The following is a 20648-nucleotide window of genomic DNA, read 5'->3' as shown; positions in this document are numbered from 1 at the left end:
ATAAAATGTCTCAGTTTAATAAATAACATATTGTCTTTATACAACTCTGATGAAGTATGGCGCTTTAGTAATTTACAAATGATAAAATTCTGTATTTCATTTTACACAGCATACCAAATTGTTTTGAAACCAAGGTTGCACAGGAGTTTTCTTTTTCTTTTGGACGCCTTCAGTATAGCTTGAATGAATTTTTTTAGGTTTAAGATTATCAGCACTGAATATCAACATAACTTTGATTGTTCTCTGTGTAAAACTCCTTAAGGGAGTAAAAAGTGCATTAAGTTGAATTAGCATAAGTAGCCTCAGGGTGCATTCCACTGATGGTTTACAAGATGGGTAAGGAGGCAGTTTTTCAATACTACAGCAGTGTTGTCAGCACTCCAAGAAATCTCCTGGATCTTTTAATTACTTAGAGTTTGTGTGGCCCTCTATTGATTTATCAGCAGAAACCTGGACCCAAACTGAGTGTGAAACCACAGGAATGATTGTGGGGCAGGTAACATATGGAAAGCAGACTGTAGCTCATCCAGTTAGTAACAAAACAGTTTCCTAATTTCCAGTCTCAGACCAAACTTAACTGTAATCTTAAGATGTTTGGATTTAATGGAAATCACATGGAACCCTTTATCATGATTCAAGTTCATATGAACTTGAATTTGTTATAGAAAATTTTGTTATTTCTATAACAAATGATCTAAATGTGTCCTTGATGTTTCAATTTGATTGCCGTAATGTTCCTTTTGAGTTGACCGTAAAATCAGCTGTGCGTCGATTTATGCAAATAGGAGACATTTTGAATGTCATTTCAGGAAATGAACAGGCTTAATAACAGCAGCATTGTACTTAGAGGTCCTGCTGTTGTGCTTGCTTAATTCGCTGCCATGGTTTAATGTGCCTTCATGTCACGTGTAGGAGGTGGCGGGGAAGAAGGACCCAGGTGCAGACACAGCAGATGACCAGAAGACAATAGGAGGTTGATGGTGATCTGAACTAATTTATTCCTTACATGAAAAAAAACTCAGTAGAGCCAGAAATACTGGAAAAAAAAAAAAAAAAAAAAAAAAAAAAAAAAAAAAAAAAAAAAAAAAAAAAAAAAAAAAACTCACAAAACCAGAAAAAGACCAGGCTAACCAGAACTCGAATGAGACTAGAGCTACGGACAGAACGAGAGGTTGTAACGATTAGGATCTGGCAAAGAATGAATGAAACTAGGAGTTTAAATACAGAGGAGGGTGATAACACAGGTGAAGGTAGTGGAGCTGATGAATGGACTGAACAAGTGAGGAAGTGACAGAACCGAGAAAAAACCCTAACAACAAGAAAGAAATCAAGAAATCCCTGTTAAATCGATTCTTGAATTCCAGCTGTTGGCTACAGCAGGAAAACCAAAAGCTGCCTTTATTTTCTATACAGGCATTTATTTTCTTGAAATACCATTTTTAGTTATTTTTCACTTGGTAAATGTAGACAAAACTTCTCAAACATTACATTTTTTTAAGATCCTATTCCCTAATCTCGATGTTTCTGAATGGTGGGTGGAATTAACTTAAACCCTCTCTGGTGGACTTCTGAGTGCTGCAAGTGTCTGGGTCACAAGTTATTCTGTTGTCTTTATACAATGTCGCCAGTTGGTCCAGGTGGACACTGGGCCTGCTGAATGAAAAAAAAAAAAAAAAATGCAAAAGAGAATGAAGGTAGGAGTGGGAGTCTACTGACAGGCAAGTAAAAAGTAATAGCTCAAGAATGAAATATCTGCATGTGTAACGCTGAGTCGGCTAGGCACGGTACTGCGGTAAATGCTAGAATAAAGCAATCAGAAGTAGGTTCGACTACGGAGCCAGTGTGTGTCAATAAATCACTCAGAGACTGAAAATACTGTTAAAATTGGCTTTGTTCTTAGACATTATGAATGAAATAAGTCTCAGTACTTTTCCATGATGACCTAAAGTGATCCAGGAGTAGGAAGACAAAACAATTGGGAAAGCCTGGGAAAGCAAGGGCAGATTCACACACACACATTGTTTTGGGCTGATCCAGAGAATATGACGAAGCATGTTGAACCTACTCATGTCCAATCATACTCGGTCGAATGTGAGTCCAACCTATGACACTATAAATAAACATGATAACCGGAAATCATGGCCAGTCTGACAGACTTCCTGCGGGAGCTCTGTTCCACTGAGCCCAGCGCTGATATGCTTTGATGTGTGACTACCAATAAACACTTCATTTTCACTTGAATTACTTCGGTCCGTTCTTGAGCTTCCTACTAAAAGAACCGAATCTAACAATACCTTTTAGTATTTGTATTAAAATAATCAGGATCCAAATATCATTTGTATATTTTCTAGAAAGATATGCAATAATAACAGTTGGATATACATATGAGAAATAAATAATTATAACAGAAAAAAAACTTCCGACGACACCCAAGAGTTTCACTTTTTCTTGGTCCAATTGTAGACAAAATGAATTAATAGTTCATCAATAATAATCCAAGGCAATAAATCCGATAGTTCAAAGGCAACAGGTCCATAGAAGGAACTTGGTGTCTGATACTTCCTACCACACTGTTGCGGTGATCCAGTAGCTCGCCATCCTGGGTGGGTCGGAACTCGTCATACATATACAAAAACCTGACCTAAGCCAGGTCAAAACAAAATGATAATTAGCATTAAATAGTTTGATTGCTCAAACAATTAATCATAAATAAAGTAATAATCAACAAAAAGCTTATCACCATGATAATCTTTTCATTTTATTTCAATAAGGCTATCAAACTTAGTAAAATGAATCCAGTTAAGTGCACTTCCAAGTCTTTATGATATACATTTAATGACTACGGTCAGTAAATGCATATCAACAAAATGTTCCATAAACAATCAATTTCATTTCCTTATGATAAAACATCAAATGCATTTCAAACAAGTCCCCACAAACATAACATCCCGCTAGCAATGCTAATTAGCATCCAATCACCAAAATGTTGCATGGGCGTTCAATATGATTACTTCTTAAAACAAACAAATGTAACAGATGACTCACCGTCAAGTGGTTATCAGAAAAAAAAGAAAAGAAAACACTGTCGGCTGAGTTGTTTTCAGCCGATGCGTGAATAGCGGTGATTTAAGGAAACGCCAACACTTGTCACAGAGACAGCAGTGACAGCAACAGCTGTGGAACAAGCAATCAGCTCACCTCCGACGGCATTTAAAGGCGCGCACCCTCAGTCCGACCCGCCACAATAAAACGTGACAGTTTAGTAACTATGGGTTACACATGCAACTGGCATTATAATGCTGAAGCATAAAACCAGCATAAAGTACAGCATACTTGAAAGTTGAATTTACATGCCCACTATAGTGAAATGTATTTACATTTGAGTGGGAAATCAGATGCATTTGCAATCACTCACTAAATTTAAGCCATGCTGTATCTTCTATAAAAAAATCACAAGTATTACATTGTCTGGTTAAATGTAAAAAATGAGCTTAGAAACAAGTACTTATTACCCTGCACACACCGTATAATGCTGTAAAAATGTGGAAGATGATTTGATAGTGTCATTAATAAGCAAGGAATTGTGAGTGTTAGGCATCGTTTCCTCCAACATTACTATCCTGTCTTTTCTGTCGTCCTGAGACACAGCGACTAATTGATGTGTCTCCTGATCTGAGATGTAATGGAGCTTGATTACACGGAGTCGACCTTTTGATGATGTAAAATGGCTACAACAGCAGGCAACGTTACACTCCCTCCCTGACACACACACACACAAAGTCCAAGCATTTCAATTAATTAGCTCAAGACATCGAGGTGGTAATGAAGCCCAAAAGACAGGAATGTGCACTATAGGTGCTAGTGTGATATTATAATCAGTATTTTGAAAAAGGTCGTTATCACAGATTAAAATCTGATCTTAAAACCAAATGTTTTCTTCTATAAAAACGAAAATTAGAAAAAATTGCACAAGGTGCAAGATCCAAACATGGATAGCTCTTTTCTAACCGAGCTGCAGTCTAATTTAACTGAATTTATTTAACCTGCAGGGATTTAACTGAACAGGTGCTGTGAGAAATAGACAGACAACATCTGCTACAGACCAGGCTGACAAGAATAACCTCCAACTCTAACTGATGGTGACCTCATCACAACCTATATAAGTATTCTACATTGTAAAATTTGTACATTGGAAAAGGATTTCCTCTGTGAACACACTGTGAACCGGACACACCCAACTGGGTTGCAGCAGGGGTCTCTTTCCTGGTTATGATGCTTTCGAAATAGCACATAGTCATACAAAAAGAAAAAAAAAAAAAAAAAAGTCAAAGTCATTTTTTTACCCAGGATGAGACACAGCAGGAGATAAATGTGGGCATAATGAGTGTTGCTATCTCCACTCTCAGTGACACAAAAAGGTTTTGAAAGGATTTTGTTCTGTACTCACCGAAAGCCTCTTAGATAATTCACATTAGTCCAACTTATTTTATTCTGCAAGATAAGAGGTTTTATAAAGTAACTGCATATCAGCAGGGGGTATGTTTGGGTGTAACTATTTTATTTTTTTTTTAGCACAGATCACTCAAGCCAATAATGAACTACTGTAGAAATCAAAGACTGGAATCAAATGTACTTGAGATAATGTCATGTTTAAAACTAGGCTTACATGAACCACGTGACAGCCCTAGCGGCGACATCAAAGCGTGTCGCAACTCTGTATTTATTCTATAGCTCTGGTAGTAGGTAATGGTAGGATGATGGGACTTGTGATGTCGCGTAATTAATAAAAACATGTTGACGTGAGATTTTAAAATGACCTATTATAACAACCTTCCATCAGTGAGGATGGTGGACAAACCGGTGTTGTACAAGGAGAGACCAGTCAAGCGACAATCTGATCTAAAACTGGAGCTTTGACACTTTGGAAAAACAAACTTGGTAAGGCCTTGTAAATAATGGGCCATTTTAATCGACAAGCTACAGAGTGCCACAGCTTCCTACAAGCAATTCTACATTAGTGCAATGAGGAGTTATGGGAAGACTGACATGGTTACAGGAGCCAATGTACTCACAAGGAGAAAACACTCCAACTAAAGGTATATCACAAAATATTAGCAAGGTTCGCTTTTTATTCAACTTATTTGACACGTGCTATTTTGTAAGCTTTCATTTAAAATGCCTTATATGGCAACCATAAAAAGTTTCTCCCTATCACAGTCAGGCTATGCACCCTGATACTGCAAATAACCTGTAGTCCGCCCACCAAGCTACAGCTGGTTTCTCTTTCACCATTTGCTTTCTCCTCACAACCCTGGCATCTGTATTAGGATGTAGATTGGCCATTAACAGGCATCTGAAGAAGCACAGGCGGCCAATTAAGAGGCATCTTCGGCCCATATTTCAACGCTGAGGACCACTTCATTGCCACTCAGGTTCTCGTGTCAGTCAAAGACTTGCTCAGGATCACAGACGTGCTCCTACTCAGAAGGCAACAGATACATCTCCAGCTGTGCACATACATAATATAGACATATCACATCAGCTTAAAATGGTGACCCATGAGGGGGCGTCTCTTACCTAACAACAATTTAGAGGTGTATAATAGTATAAAAATGGGAAAGAAATATTCATGCTCTATTTTCTGCATAATTTACTGTAATACACCATTAAAATGTGTCCTCTCATTGGTGCAAAACTCAGCTAGAAACAAAAATGTTCACATACAGACGGGCAGTTCTTGCAGAAATGTCATGGCATTTACTTAGGTCTCCTTGTTACAGCACAGCAGTAGTTTTAGACTAAAGAAGATAATCAGCATCATTAGTGAGCGAAATCAAGGTAATTGCTGTTTAATTGGTAACATTGTGCTGCAAGCAGTTTGGCACAGTAAAAGAAGTGTGTTCTCACCTCTCACAGAGAGTATCTCTTTCCCAAAGTGATTCAGGGTTACTCAGGTCACATCACCATAAAAAGAAAGTGCATGCACGCCAGGGTGAGTTGATGGAGATGCTGGTGATTGTGGATATTTAGCCGCCCCCCCTTACATACACTAAACAACACTTTATGTGCACTTGGCTGGCTGAAGATAAAGTTATGATGAATTTAAAGCCGTGGCAAATGGTAGAGGATCTGGAAAATCCAGTTTTAATGACACATTCTGTGGGGTGATCCTGCTGTCCGTAATCATCGTAAAACTTGGTGACATGGCACTATCCCTAACACAATAGCTGTGGGACAGGATAGGGAAGGGGTGTGCAGACATCCCATCAAGTCAGGGGGTATGTTTGAGTGTAACTATTTCTTTTTTTTTTAGCACAAATCACTCAAGCCAATAATTAACTACTGTAGAAATCAAAGACTGGAATCAAGTGTACTTGAGATGATAAAAAGTCAAGTACACGTGATTAAACTTCATTCTGCAGATATATTGCTCATTCGAAATAAATGGCAAAAACAGACTGTTCAAATTAAAACAATAAATCTCTCTTCCAGAGCAGGGGTTCTCAACTGGTCTCACTCTGGGACCCACATTTTCCCATGGTCATTAAGTCACGACCCACTTTTATAGTTCTTCAAACCAAGCACTTTTTTTTTTTTAAAGCCTTTGAAAACTCAAGTTTTTAACATCAATATACACATTTGTGTACAGAAGTGAATGAAATAAGCAACTGCACAAAACAGAGAACAAAATTAAATATTTGAAATATTTTTATTCAAAGCACATTCAGAAGAACCTGAGGAGGACCATGCAACAGCATGTGAACAAAAGTGAATATCAAATTGCAGTAAAGACCCACAAAACAAACATGGTCTTTTCACTGAATTCACTGAACTAAAGTGACTAAATTAATCAAAAGTGCAACTGCATGGACAAACAGTAAATAAAATAAATATCGAAAATAATTAAAGATCTACAAAACAAGATCTGTTCACCTAACCTGTCACCTGTAACCTGTCTGGGGGAAGTCAGTGAGACAGCTGGGCATGTTGTTTATTCTTGATGAGAGTTTCAAAGTCTGGGAGGACAGTAGACAGAGCTACCCTCAGATCATGTTCAGTGTCCAGCTTGTTTCTCTGCTTTGACTTGAGCTGCACCAAGGTGGAAAAACCACTTTCACACAGATAGGTTGTGCTGAATGGTAGGAGCGTTTTGACTGCAAGAGTCGCGAGGGATGGATACTCAGTCATCACATCGCTGCACCAGAAGTGGGAAAGTGTTTCCTTGCCAAATCTCTTTTTCATCGTCTGGTCACATGACAGCTCCACCAGCTGATGCTCTTCGTTGCTCGGCAACGTGATGCTTTCCATGTCGATGCGGAAGGGGTTGCGTATCCAAGCGTCATCTCTGTATTTCTCGGGGAAATAGCTGTCAAACCGAGCTTGAAGTTTAGTAAGATGCGCACTGAGGGTTTTTTTCAAGTCATTTTTAGCCGCAGTGTCCAGCTGCTGTACTTCATGACAAGCATTGGGAAACATTTCCAGTCTGTCTTTGGATAAATGATTTACCACAGTGCGATCTTTTTCTGGAACGCAGCGATTTTGTCGGACTGTTCAAAAATATTGTGTCTTCGTCCTTGCATTGACACGTTTAATGCGTTGAGGTGCTCAAACACATCAACAAGATATGCAACTCGTGCCAGCCAGATTTCGTTGTCAAATAGTTCAGCATATGGGGAGTTATTTTCTGAGAGGAAGGCGGCGATTTCTGTTTTAAGTTCATAAAAACGTGACAACACCTTACCCCGCGATAGCCAGCGAACTTCTGTGTGATACAACACTTGCATGTGCTCCGAGCCCAAGTCTTTACACAGCTTTGAGAAGCAGCGGCTGTTTTTTGCGCTCCGTTTTATGAAGTTCACCACCTTGATGACATCTTTCAAAGCCTCATCTAGCACCGGCACCATGTCCTTGGCCGCCAGCACTTCACGGTGCAAAAAGCAGTGGTTCCACATCGCGTTAGGTGCTCTCTCCAGAATTTGCTTCACCACACCGGAATGTTTCCCCGTCATGGAAGCAGCCCCATCAGTTGTGATTCCCACATAGTATTCCCAGCTCAGGCCCACTGAGCTCAAATACAAGTCCACAGTGCTGAAAATGTCCACTGCCTTTGTAGTGGTGGGGAGATCTCTGCTGCAGAGAAACTGTTCCTGCAAATCATCGTCCCATACGTGCCTCACATAAACTAACAAAATAGCATGGTTAGTTATATCGGTAGATTCGTCCATCTGCAGGGCATAGTAGGGGCTTGCTTGGACGCGGGCTGTGGTCTGTTCTTTAATATTACCAGACATGTCCTGAATACGGCGAGCTATAGTATCATTGGACAGCGGTATGGTTTTCAGCTTGTCTGCCGCTGATTGACCCAGCACCTCTCTCACCATATCCATGGCTGCATGTAAAATAAGCTCTTCGGCTATTGTGTGGGGTTTCTTTGCCTTCACAATACGGTGAGCTACGTGGTAAAAGGCACGGAGAGCTTCCTCTTGATTGGAGCAAGACGTTGTCAGACACTTCTGTGAAGTCCTCAGCTTCTGGAGATGTCTTTGAAAAAACTCCACCGGCTTGTCTTTACATGTAGGATGCTTGGTATCCAAATGCCGCCTCAGTTTAGATGGCTTCATGCTCTCATTTGCAAGCACTTCACTACAAATAACACATTGGGGTTTCTGTCCCTTACGATCCTCAATGTACGTAAATCCGCATTTCAAATACGCCGGGTCATACTTGCGATTCGCCATCTCGACAGAGAAAACTTTAAAGTGAGTGTCAATTTAAATGTCAGTTACCATGGCTACCGGGGCCTCGGCGGCGGCAAAAAATTCAATTCAATTTCAAAATAAATAATTTTTCAAAATAAAAGTTAAGACAACATCAGATGCGCATTTTTTTTTTTTTCTTGACCAGCTGTCCGCAACCCACCCAGAACGGGCCTACGACCCACTTTTGGGTCGCGACCCACCAGTTGAGAACCACTGTTCTAGAGTACTCCAACTTAAGAATTCTACTGAAACTGAATCTACTTGATTTTAAGATAAATTAGCGCCTCCAGAAATAACTTACTTATGCCCTTAAAAATGAATTAGTAAATGCAACGTGTCTTAGCGAGACTTCCACTTTTTAATTCAAGTGCAGTCTAAAACTGCTGGAAAACACAACCAGCATGATCACTCAGTGATTACAATCAGCACTGAAAACAATATGTGCTGTGGATAGGAAGCAATGTCATAAACCTGCCCACAGGGACCATTAGCATCTGCTACAGACTTTTATGCGAAAAATAAAAATTTAAATCCTCATAATAAAATCCAGCTTGTGCGTAAGAAATGTATTCTCCAATGAGGAATCTGAATCATCCTTGAACCATCTATATCCTCTTTCCAATAAACCATCCAATTGTCCTTTGCAGACTCATTATGACTCAATTTTTGTCTAATTTAATGGTCCAGTTGAAGTATAACAACAACAAAACACAATTTTTCAGCTACTGGCAAGCTGGATGACAGACTCGTAAACAAAAGGGTAAAATGCCTTTGAGCGAAAGAATATCTGTTTTATTTCACATCACATGCAAACGAGGGAAGAAAACACTGGGAAAAAAACGAAAATGTAATTTGTCTATGTTTGTCTGCTATGTCCTCCTGACTCTTATCAGACTCAAAAATGGAAAACAAAAAAACAGCGAGGCCAATTCTCCGTCTCTACCTTGGAGCATAGTTCTCTTTCCACTGTGGCGAAATGCATTATCATCCCGTAAAATGACCTCAGCATCACCAAACTTTCTTTTTTTGGTCATACAGTCAACTTTATATGTTGTCAAAAGTTCAACAGCTATACAAGAAAGTTGGAACTTAACTGATGACGAGCAAGGATTTCATTCGTGAAATCCTGAGGATGTGCAACAGAGCAGCTGTGATTTTGAGGTTCATGATTTCCTATTTTTTTTCCTCATGATTGAGTGACTCAATGATTATTTTTGTGTGTTGAACTGTACCGAATTAGACTGAATTCGCTTGTCTTGGACTTTATTTGTGCAGTTCTTTGATATAGCCTCTGTTGTGATTGGTGCTATATAAATAACTATATGAATAAAGTGAATTTAATCAATTTTGTGGTGAAAATCTGGTATTATGAAAGCCCTGCTATAAGCTATGGGCAAGTCCCTTGAGAGAGTCTACAAATATACATGCATGGACTTTACATGCACTTTGCATAAACGTTAATTTGGCAGGAACTGGACATTCAAAATGTGAGTTAACATGTTAGTCCAAATTAAATTCTAAGAAATTGAAACTCAACACATGCTCCAAAGTTTAATTTATTTGATATTTAAAAAAAAATAAAGTGTTAGTGTGTTTTAAGACAACTGAATTTCCAATAAAGATGTTCACATTCATATATTTTTCAGTTTCAGACGGCAAAACACGTCAGAAATTGTGACTGAAAATCAGCCCATTAAGACTACATGTCAATTCACATTTGCTTAAAGCTTTTGCAGCCTCTTGTTCTCCTCTAACAAAATCCTGATTTAATAACTGCATTGTCATCTAACAAAATCTCCATTCTAGTGACTCATAAACAACATCTGTGCAGTGAATCTGGCTATACTTACACATATGATGATGATGAAAAGTGGCAGAATGACTTGGATAATTAGTTGCACAGTCCACAGCACTGTGGTGTTGGACAAACTTCAGTCAAGAACTCAGTTCCCCCTTGTGCATATACACTGAGGAAAGGAAGGTGGTTCAATTAAATGACCAGCTCGAAGTGTAACTGTAGCTTGACTCAACCTGTGCATGGAACTGTGTTGACTGACATCTTGGCCAGAGAGATCAAGGGCTTATTGTCCCAGACACTTTAAGTCCCTGTCTTTAATGATTAAAAAGGTTTCAAGTAAAAAATGTTCTTCATTTTCTTCTTGAAAACAGAGGATCAGCTGAAGTGCTGCTGCAAATTTTAAATTTCTGCAGTCAGAGATTTTGTTTTACTGTTACTGACCAACCAGAAACTATTTTTTGTTACTTTTGCCTCCTTTACAAACATTTCACAGATTATTTAAAGGCTTCTAAAGTGATCTCTATCATTTAACAATGTCTAAGAAAGGCAAAGACTGTACACATGAAGAATGACAAAGCCGGTGTTACAACTTTAGCTGAATTGGGAGAACACTTGTACATTGAGTTCAGCTGTGTTGGTTTCATGCCTCGGTTGTCAAAATGAAAAGAAGTATTTCACAGTCTGTAAACGTAGAGATTGGGCCAGTCAAAGCAAAACAAAAAAATCCTTCTCTGTGACACTCATAGTTATTGATGTTCATAATACTGACATTTATGACCATGATCTGATGCTTTCAGAAATTTAGTTTATGAATGCAGCTACACATATAATGAAATGATTTATAAAACAATAATGAAAAATGATACACATTAAATATGAAAAATTAGCACAAATGTATAGTATAAATGAAATACTACTAATTATTTATCCCGAGGCCCTTGATGCTTGAGATCTAGAGGTCTGTGCGCTCTATGGCCAGCTGGTGTTGCACACATTTTTGTGCTCCCTGTTTTTCTCCATCTGCTCTTTCCCTTGTACATATTCCCTCTCCATGCTGGGAGACTGCCTGCCAAGTAGAGAACATTACAATCTTCAGCATCTCTATTTTCATCATATATAAATGTCCAATCATCAGAGAAGATAGAGTTTCTCTGAAAGAAATAATTATAAGCACAGTATAAAATCCTACTACGTGCCAGGAAAATGTCAGGCTTGAGATAAAATGACAGGAAAGCATGTGGTTTTTTCAGGAAACATATAGCCTTTGTAGCCTTTTTACGCAACTTCTTTATTAAGGTCATCACACTGTCATTTTGACAAAGCATATTTTTTGAGAGTTCATTTTAATACTCTGAAGGGATGGACTGAGCATTGAAATAATTGGCAAGCCAAGATCTATCTCTATGCACTTATGCACTTTATCCTGAGTCAAACAGCGACAGTGCCAAGCAACACATCTTACTTGTCGTGGAGAAATTACTCCAATGAATGAACACAGTTAAAACGCTAAATACTTCACAGATATTTAACTATAGCACCTGGTATGATTACAATTAACCAAAAAAAAAAACCACACAGACATAGCCCCTTCTTCCTACTTTTAGACTGAATCCATGTTTCCAAAGTTTTGATTTCCTTGCACTGTTGGGTAGGCATCCCACCACACTACTGCTTTTTGGCTTTTTTCTTTTCTTTGTTAGCAGATGTAAGTAACAAGGCATCTTTACGCAGGATAAAGTCAATGAAGAATGATGAACTGTTTAACCTTGTTTATTTTGTTCTGTACATGTGGCTATAAGATTAACTGGTTTGAGAGAATCTCTGCAGCATATACAACAGGAAGGCATGTTGAAAGAAAACATTATAAGAATACTTATAGCAGGAGAACTCAGGTCATTCTGTATTCATATGACTGAGAACAGAATGATGACTGAATTTATGAAAAATTTTGTTTGGCCACATGGCCTCCAAATAAAAAATGTAGTAGTTAGAAATGCAACCTTTTGAAGTATGAAGTATGAAAACGAATGTGACTTTTAGAAAAAGGAGGACTCACCATAAGGTCCTGGCCCTGGAGAAGTTTCTGTCAACCCTAAAAAGAAACAAGTAACAAGACATTAATCTTGGTTCCCATTATATACTGTTCTAAAAGCTGAAAATGCTAAAACTGCAAAAATCTATGTTGAATTTACATAAATAACGACAGGCAAAAATATTTTGAAAGTAGAAATGTACACAACTAAATTCAAACAAAATTAAATGATTATACAGTAATGCCAAGCAATGGTAATATTTTTACACTGAGCAAAATAATCTGCCCATCCTCTGAGGTCCACAACCTTGGTGCCATCTAGGACTCTACCCTCCCCTTTGAGTTTCACATTAAATCCAGCACTCCCTTACTTTGTGGCAGAAACCCTCCATGCCGTCATAACCTTTCTCAGGGGATGCTGCAATTGAATAAAGTCCTGGACAGGCTCCGGTGCATTTAAACTCTACTGCCAGAGTTATCACCCTCACCAAACTCTGAAAACTCTCCAACCCTTATACAACTTCACCGGCTTTCAGTTAAGTTTGTATCCACGGCAAAATCCTCCTTCTTGCCTAATCTCTCCAGGCCGTTGCTCCTCAATACTTCTCCAACCTCCTTCACCTTTATGCCTCTTTCCAGAACCTCAGGTCCTTTGACACTGGCCGGCTATTCATTCCCTACACCATACTATAATGGTGACTATACTATAAATATTCCAGAAGGTTTTGGATGTGACAATGCTTTAAGCTCTAAGCAATTTAAGGGAGATCTGTAGAGCAGTTTAACTTAGTAGGCAATGATGTGTGACAACTTATATGTTCTTTAGTTAAGACAATGGTGACTAAAGAGTCTGGATCTAAAGTGGCAGAGTGTTCAACAATTTATTTATAGTATTTGCAAGTTTGAGTTTTTTTAGATGGTAAAAAGTCACTCGTTTAAGCTTTAACTGTTCCAAAGATTCTGATTGTTCAAACTCAGAGTGATCAGTCTTCATGTCTTCTTTATGGCTTGTTACCAGCTTTAGTATCAGTCTAATGCTACAATAAAATGAACCAATATAACAAAAAACAACAATGTGAAAAATTTATACATTGCTAACACCAGAAATGTGGTCCAGATTGTATATGTAGTGATATCTAGCAGTTTTAACTGCAAATTTCAACTTAATAAATGTTTTTCTTTGTCATTTCTGAGGTAGTAAAGGAACATGGAGGTGCAAAACAGTAGAGAGCAATGCTGCAGCTTTTTCTTGTCGAAATGACTTATTCTAAACTGATGAAAACACAACGATTCTTACTTTCCACACACTTCCACATCAATCAAATTATGAAAATGTCATTGCATTTCTACCAGTAGATCTACCTATGTCACACACTTGCATAGTGCTTCTATTAAGCCTGAAGAATATGATTTACATCGTTTCCCTCCACCACTGCCTTTTCTTCCCTCCTCCTCTTTTATCTACTGCTATAACTGCCGGCTACTGGGTGAGTACAGCCAGAGTGGAATTGTTTCTGAGATGGAAAGGGGTGGCTGTCAGATGCAGGCACGTTGCCTACTGGAGTGTAGAGATGTTTGAATGAAGAAGTGTGCGGAGACAGCAGTTTTCATCAAAAGATGAGCAAAATACGATCAAGCTTTTTTTTCCTTTTTTTTTTTTTTAAGAGAAAGTTAGCAAGCATGAAAACGTAATCTAAATCAAACAAATTATGTGAGGTATATACCGTATAAGGGAAGAATTACAGGAGTTGGGCTCCTTTTCTGATACGTGCTAAGAAGGGCTGATATGAGAAATGATAGATAGAAACACAAGAACTGCAAGAAAGAGAAAGAAAAGGGAACGTGAGAAAAAAGGCAACCAGCGAGAACAAAGGCATATGACTGTCTTCTTATGTTGTGCCCAACAAGTCAGGAATTTGGGAGGGTCCACTTTACTTTGAACACAAATAATGCAGATAAAATTCTTCCAACTGCACAATCAAGCTTTGTAACAGCACAAAAACAGATGCAAGCTGTTGACAGCCAACCTTCTCACAATCACAGCCTATTCCTTCCTTCCCAAGGGAAAGCCAATCAAATAATTACCATGCTCATTTAGCATCAATACGCTTGCACGCACGCACACACACACACACACACACACACACTCATAAACAGTCCATTCACTGGCAAAGAAACGAAATGGAAATGTAACCAGGGTAATAATAGCAATTCTTCTAACAGTTTCTGTTAAGCGAATGAAAAGATAAAAAGTACCTGATGTTCATTGCAAACTAACTAGAGTTTGACAACGTTTTTAATATCTAAGCTTGAAAATATTCAAAACCACCATGACACATTATCATGCCAGCTGTGAAAACAATATTACAGAAAGTATTGTGAACCTTACACTCGGGAAAACAGCAATAGTTCGATATAAACTGACACAATTACAGGAAAACGCCCTGCATTGAAAATCTCCAAAAAACATATTGATTTAAAAATTGGTTCCTGAAACTCACATACTTATTGTATTACCTTTCATAAGTAATGCAAGGTGTGTATATATCTTACTCTAGTTGGATTTTTTTTTTAGATAGTTGGCAGTTTCTATAAAAGAAAAACAGCACAGTTCAAGAGCCTTAAAGTTCTGCTGAGGCTAAATAAATCGAACACTTCTTACATATATGTGTGTACATTTATATTTTAAAAAGATGACAAGCGTTTCTCTGACACTGAAGGGCTGAGATCAGATCCCAGTAGGACGATCACAAATACAGTATGTTTACACTCACATATTTTAAAAATGTATTTGTGCAGTGGGTCAATAATTCAATACATGCCCACATCACTGCGTGGCAGAACGGAGCTGAATGGTAAAATCAGAGCTGCTAAATGTGGCAATAAAGCATGAGAAAGAGTGGGATGGTGGAAGAAATTGTAACAATATGACACACTTTAATGTGCTTAACACATTAAAAACCTGCTTTCTAATTTAACTTTCACATTGTGCACACTGTGGTTGGTTTAATCATCAGATAACGTTCACCTTTGCATGACTGAAATTTATTTGATGTGCAAACACTGATATTATGTGGGCAGGTGGTGAGAGCTCTGCTCTTTGATGTCTTTGTTGAGAATGGAAATATTAGTTTGCCAGTCAGGGATATGCTTGGTGTTCGTCCCCCTGCTGACACATGCAACATACTGTTTTGATGTTAACAGTCAGGAATGAGAGAGAGGCTGTTGTATAAACAACTTCACCTCCATCTATTGTAGAAATAGGGCACTCACTAAAGAAGGGACACTTGGGTAAAAGAAAGGAAAACTGGCTTAGCCGCTTAGCAGCAACGAGCCAATAAATACTGTCTTTGTTTGAGTGTTCCAAGACTTTTAAAGTCTATGCAAGACATAAAAGATATACAACCCCTCACTTTAGAGTCCTCTTCCTTTGTTTAATGTTTGTTTGGTCTGACATTATCATCTACTTGATTTCAAACTGTAAAGAGGTCATTATTATTGTTATAATTCATCATTATTGTCATTTTCTTTGTACTGCAGCTCTTTATTTTGTTTTGCATTATAATGCATTGACATGTATCACACTTGTTAGTTTAAACATAAACTGCAGCTCTCTTCCCTCTTTGTCAGGAGTAGATAACCATTTAAAATGAGTGCACTCCAACAGAAAGCCCTGGAAATTATGTTAAATGTGTGAAATCAAATGAGATACAGCCTGATGTTATTACCATTTAGAAGAAGAATGTCAAGAGCACTTAATATCAGCCTGTCCTACTTAAACAGGATTCCTTTGAGACTTGATAATTTAAGGGCTGTTGTGAACTGCACAAGGTTTTAATATGTAGATTGACAATACGGCATCGTATATTAAGTGAGTGATTTAACATCTCTTTTTCTTTCACAATATCCATTTTTCCTTGTTTTCAGCAGTATATGTCACACATCATAGATCCATTTTGTGAAGGTGCTGCACTGCTGCAAAATCAATCCATCGGTTCACACCAGACTAATGTTTCTGTAGAACCACAAGGATAATGAGTTGAAGATAACCTCCAACACCCGCTTCATTTTTTTGCCTGCAAGGGACAGTTGGGATGGGGGGAAGTGATTTTTCTCCACTTTTAGTTGTGAAAGATTGATGGCACAAGCTTAAAGGGATAGTTTGCCTCTGTGGACATGAAGCTGTATGACATCCCATATTAGCGTGTGCAGTGATATGAAGGGAGAGAAAATAGCGCCAAGCGATTGTGAGGTCTGACTTTTTCTGGAGGGAGGATTTTGTGATGCAAGTGTATTACTCTTTTGTACGCATATTGTTTTGAGAAGCAAAACGCTTTATTTTTGTGGCCCCAGCCAACTAGCCGGACTACCTTCGTCAACGCCAAAACGAGGCTGGAACTCGGCTCACAGGACGCAGCAGGGGGTAAGTCAAATTTAATAAATGATATTGCTAATATGGGATGTCACACAGCTTCATGTCAAAAGAGGCGAACTATCCCTTTAATTCACCAGTCTCAGTACATCATTATTTAAACCAGAATCTGCTGACAGTTGGTAAGCCGCTTGATCGCTGTCGATCAAATCTGATGAAACCACACTGACAGGTCAACTGATAATGTCGTGCCTGTCTCTGCAGCCTCCCCAGTCATTCTGTTCACAGCTTTATCTGCTAAATCTTCATCTAACCTGAAGCTTTTTCAAGTCTACATCGTCTCCTTCTCCACATGTGCATGTGTATGATTGTTGTAGTGAAAGCAGGTGTGTAAGGTCAGAGTGAAATCTCATCACACTAATCAAGACCCCTACACATGTCCAGTTCTGCCACCACAAACCAGCTACAATGTAGCTTCTGGGCGCCTTTCTTTGATCTATATGGAAAATGTCATGAGTTCAATGAAAGGCCTTAGTGCTGTGACCCTTGAATACAATTATGCAACAAAGATGTTGCTGACATGGTTCTGCAGTGTTGAAATCTCAGTAGAAGTGAGTCTACCTATTATGAGTATAATTGGGATCATTTTTTGAGCTTGTTTCCAGAGCTCTGGTTGCTTATTTCTGTCACAAGTTCTGATGGAGTTCAGTGCAGAACAGGAAGGCTGCATTACCAAATATGACACAGTTTGGGTGCAAGAGAGAAACCCAAATGAGCTATGCCCCATTTTTTTTTTCAATTTTCGTCCAAAATTGAAATGGATGAAATTACGTATTTGAATAATTAAAACATTGCAGTAGTTTTGGTGGATGGAATGTGGACACAAGTCAAAAATTGGACTATGTTTTGTAACATGCAAACAGGAATATTAATGGAATATCCTATCCGCAACTCATGTAAAAACTATGATTGCAGTATTATCCAGTTCTGATGAGGGACAGTTGTAGACTTATCACTGTGCATGTACACACAGTAACTAACTAAAAAGGAGTCAAACTGTTGCTGTAATTAAAAGATACAGAACAAGCTTAAAACTTAATGTGGAACACACTATCCATTTCTGAAACACATACAGACTTTAGAGTTGTCACTGTCGTTATTAGTTGAAATCAGAGTTTCTGGGATGGTTCAGAAAAAAAACGAAGGCCATTGTAACAACATCAACTGATAAGAAATGAATACATTACATTACATTACACTTAGCTGACGCTTTTTATCCAAAGCAACTTACAGCTATTTAGATACAGGGTATTGGTTACAGCCCCTGGAGCAATGTGGGGTTAGGTGCCTTGCTCAAGGGCACTTCAGCCATGGATAGAGGTGTAGGGAGAGGTAATGGCAGGATTTGAACTTGCAACCCTCTGATCTTAAGTCCACCTCCCTAACCACTAGGCCACGGCTGCCCCCACTATACCATGCCTGCTCTGCAGCGTAACACTGTGATCTCAAAAACTGTGTTTAAGATTAACAATAACATAATAAGCCTTAATATTGGCAACACATTCTTCGGTCAGACAAGAGAAGAAAAATTCATTCAGCTCAGAACATTTACATGTTGCACCATGAATGTCTCTGGATATACCAAAAAGCAATGGCAGCTTGGTTAAAGATGACCATTACAGCATGATAACGATATACTGCCACACTGCCAAGATCCAGCCGTGGCCGCTGTATTTGGGCAGGATGGGCAGAGCCCCGCCTTCCACACCCCAACCTTTCTTTTATAGATAAAATATAGATAATTAGAAATTATAGATAAAATTATTATTTAAACTTCAATCACAGTGGGAATCGTATTACACCATATTGTGGCTTGTGACGGACTTTGCGAGTGGAATCTGTTTTTATTTTCGCTGAAATATAGCCTACCTCCAGTGTGGCTGCTTAACGTTAGATCTATGGCCACTGGCCAGGGCAGATGCCTGGTCTGCTCTCAGCTAAGCCCGGCCCCGCCGAACTCTCGAGCACATTCTACCAATCAGAATCACTGTAGGCCCCTACGTAGCATAATATCATGTTACATTTAGCGCGCCTATATAGATGCTATTGGGGCAGGTGTATGAACTGCCCTGGACATGGAAAGGACTCTAAGGGTTTAAGAAATATTACTCCGCCCATCTAGCCAGTGAGAACTTCAGTGCCGCCAAATTCCCCTACAAACTTGTTGGATAAAACGGATAACTATGTCGGATTTGATGAAGGATATTGGCTGTTTAATCCGGATTCACGTTTGTGGTAGGTAAAGATTTTACTTTATAGTTGCTATCTTACAAAGTTTAAGTAATTGTGAACGAAGTCTTTGCAAAATGGGAAACTGGGAGCGATTTAATGAAATATCTTAGCTTGATGAGCAAAGCAATGTTGAGACAGTAAACAATGTGTTGACAGCTTCGTACATGTACAGTAGGTTACTTGTCTGCTAGCTTAGGTTGGAGCACTGTCGGTGTGTGTGATATGAAGCATTTTTCGGAAAAGGCAAAAAACATGAGTCCAGCAAGGCGCATCTGAATTGTGCCATGAAATTAGCCATGCTAGGTAATGCTTTGCGACCTGACCTTTGACCTGATTTAAACCAGTAGAACCATCTGAGGAATTTTAAAGGGAAAAGCAGAGCACAACCCCTCCAGCCAAGTGCAATCAGATACAATGACATCAAATCAAATGAGTATGACTGCATGTATGTTACAGCATTGGTAAAACATATGAGGAATCAAATCTGCTGCTGAACATGCCATTTCTATAGTTTCATATCCTTTTTCTTGAATAATAGACTTTTTTGCTATGGTAAACATACTGCTTCTAATCTGATTATGGTAATTAAGTATCACTTTGGATGACAGAATTTTCTCCTTTGCTTTTGTAAAAGATGGTCCAGTGTATCCATTGTTAAAAATGATAAGAAAGGCACTTTTCCTTAGCATTTCCAGAATGTAACCTTCTCTTGTCAATGTAAATTTTCTGGGTCGTTTTGCTCAGTTAAAACTGTCCTTAGCAAAAATTGCTATTCGATTGCAACCTCTACCTCAGTCTATGCTTGTTTCTGCTCTCTTTGAAAGTACTTTTCTGCTTAATTTACCAGACTTCTCTTCTGACCTTCGTATCCTGTGGTTCTGGCTGCTCTGCCTTTACTTCTGACTCAAGCTCTCAAATCAACTTCCTGCATCTTCCTCGTGTTCCACATTCTTTTCTGGTCCCAACAGAAACATCACCCCCTCCATCACCAGCCTCTCTAAATATAATTTCACATTCAACCTGGCAGGTGGCTTTACATCACAAGACCACATGTAAGAGAGACGCACTGACGCTGTTAATCCTCTGTATTCTTGACTTTGAAGTTACTTGGTCATAAATGTTTAACTTAAAAATTGAAGTCAGATTCTTTCAGCAGAAACATAAAATCTGTCAGATGAAGCAGTGCAATACATACAGAATACAAATAGAGGAAGAATGCCAGGGAAAACAGCTACTGGCTGCACGATTACATCCTTCTCCTCCTCAACACCCTCATCAGGTAGGTAAAATACCTCTAAGGGTAATTATAACAGAACAGTCGGACATGTCCACAATCCCATAATCTTTCACATGGCTGAACAGTTTCCATTTGTCTTCAGAAAACCAGCCAGCTGT

The 20648-nt window shown here is 38.7% G+C and overlaps 1 protein-coding gene and 1 long non-coding RNA gene across 6 annotated transcripts in view; both read right to left on the bottom strand.

Moving 5' to 3' along the window:
• rap1gapb (RAP1 GTPase activating protein b) overlaps positions 1–20648 on the bottom strand; it is a 128192-nt gene that overhangs the window by 55750 nt on the left and 51794 nt on the right. For all 5 annotated transcript variants that reach the window (XM_075461643.1, XM_075461634.1, XM_075461636.1 and 2 more), the window contains exon 2: positions 12614–12649. Coding sequence is in view for 4 of the 5 variants with exons in the window: in XM_075461634.1 (XP_075317749.1) it covers positions 12614–12649 (36 nt within the window). In the remaining variant the exon portion in view is untranslated. The remainder of the gene's footprint in view (positions 1–12613; positions 12650–20648) is intronic.
• On the bottom strand, positions 1041–10726 carry LOC142377494 (uncharacterized). The gene is made up of 2 exons (XR_012769521.1): positions 10610–10726; positions 1041–2641 (listed from the first exon to the last, which is right to left on the bottom strand). It is a non-coding gene; the product is annotated as an uncharacterized LOC142377494 (long non-coding RNA).

This window comes from Odontesthes bonariensis, chromosome 3 (assembly GCF_027942865.1).
Source record: "Odontesthes bonariensis isolate fOdoBon6 chromosome 3, fOdoBon6.hap1, whole genome shotgun sequence".
NCBI lineage: Eukaryota > Metazoa > Chordata > Actinopteri > Atheriniformes > Atherinopsidae > Odontesthes > Odontesthes bonariensis.
This window is presented reverse-complemented; position numbering and strand designations above follow the sequence as displayed.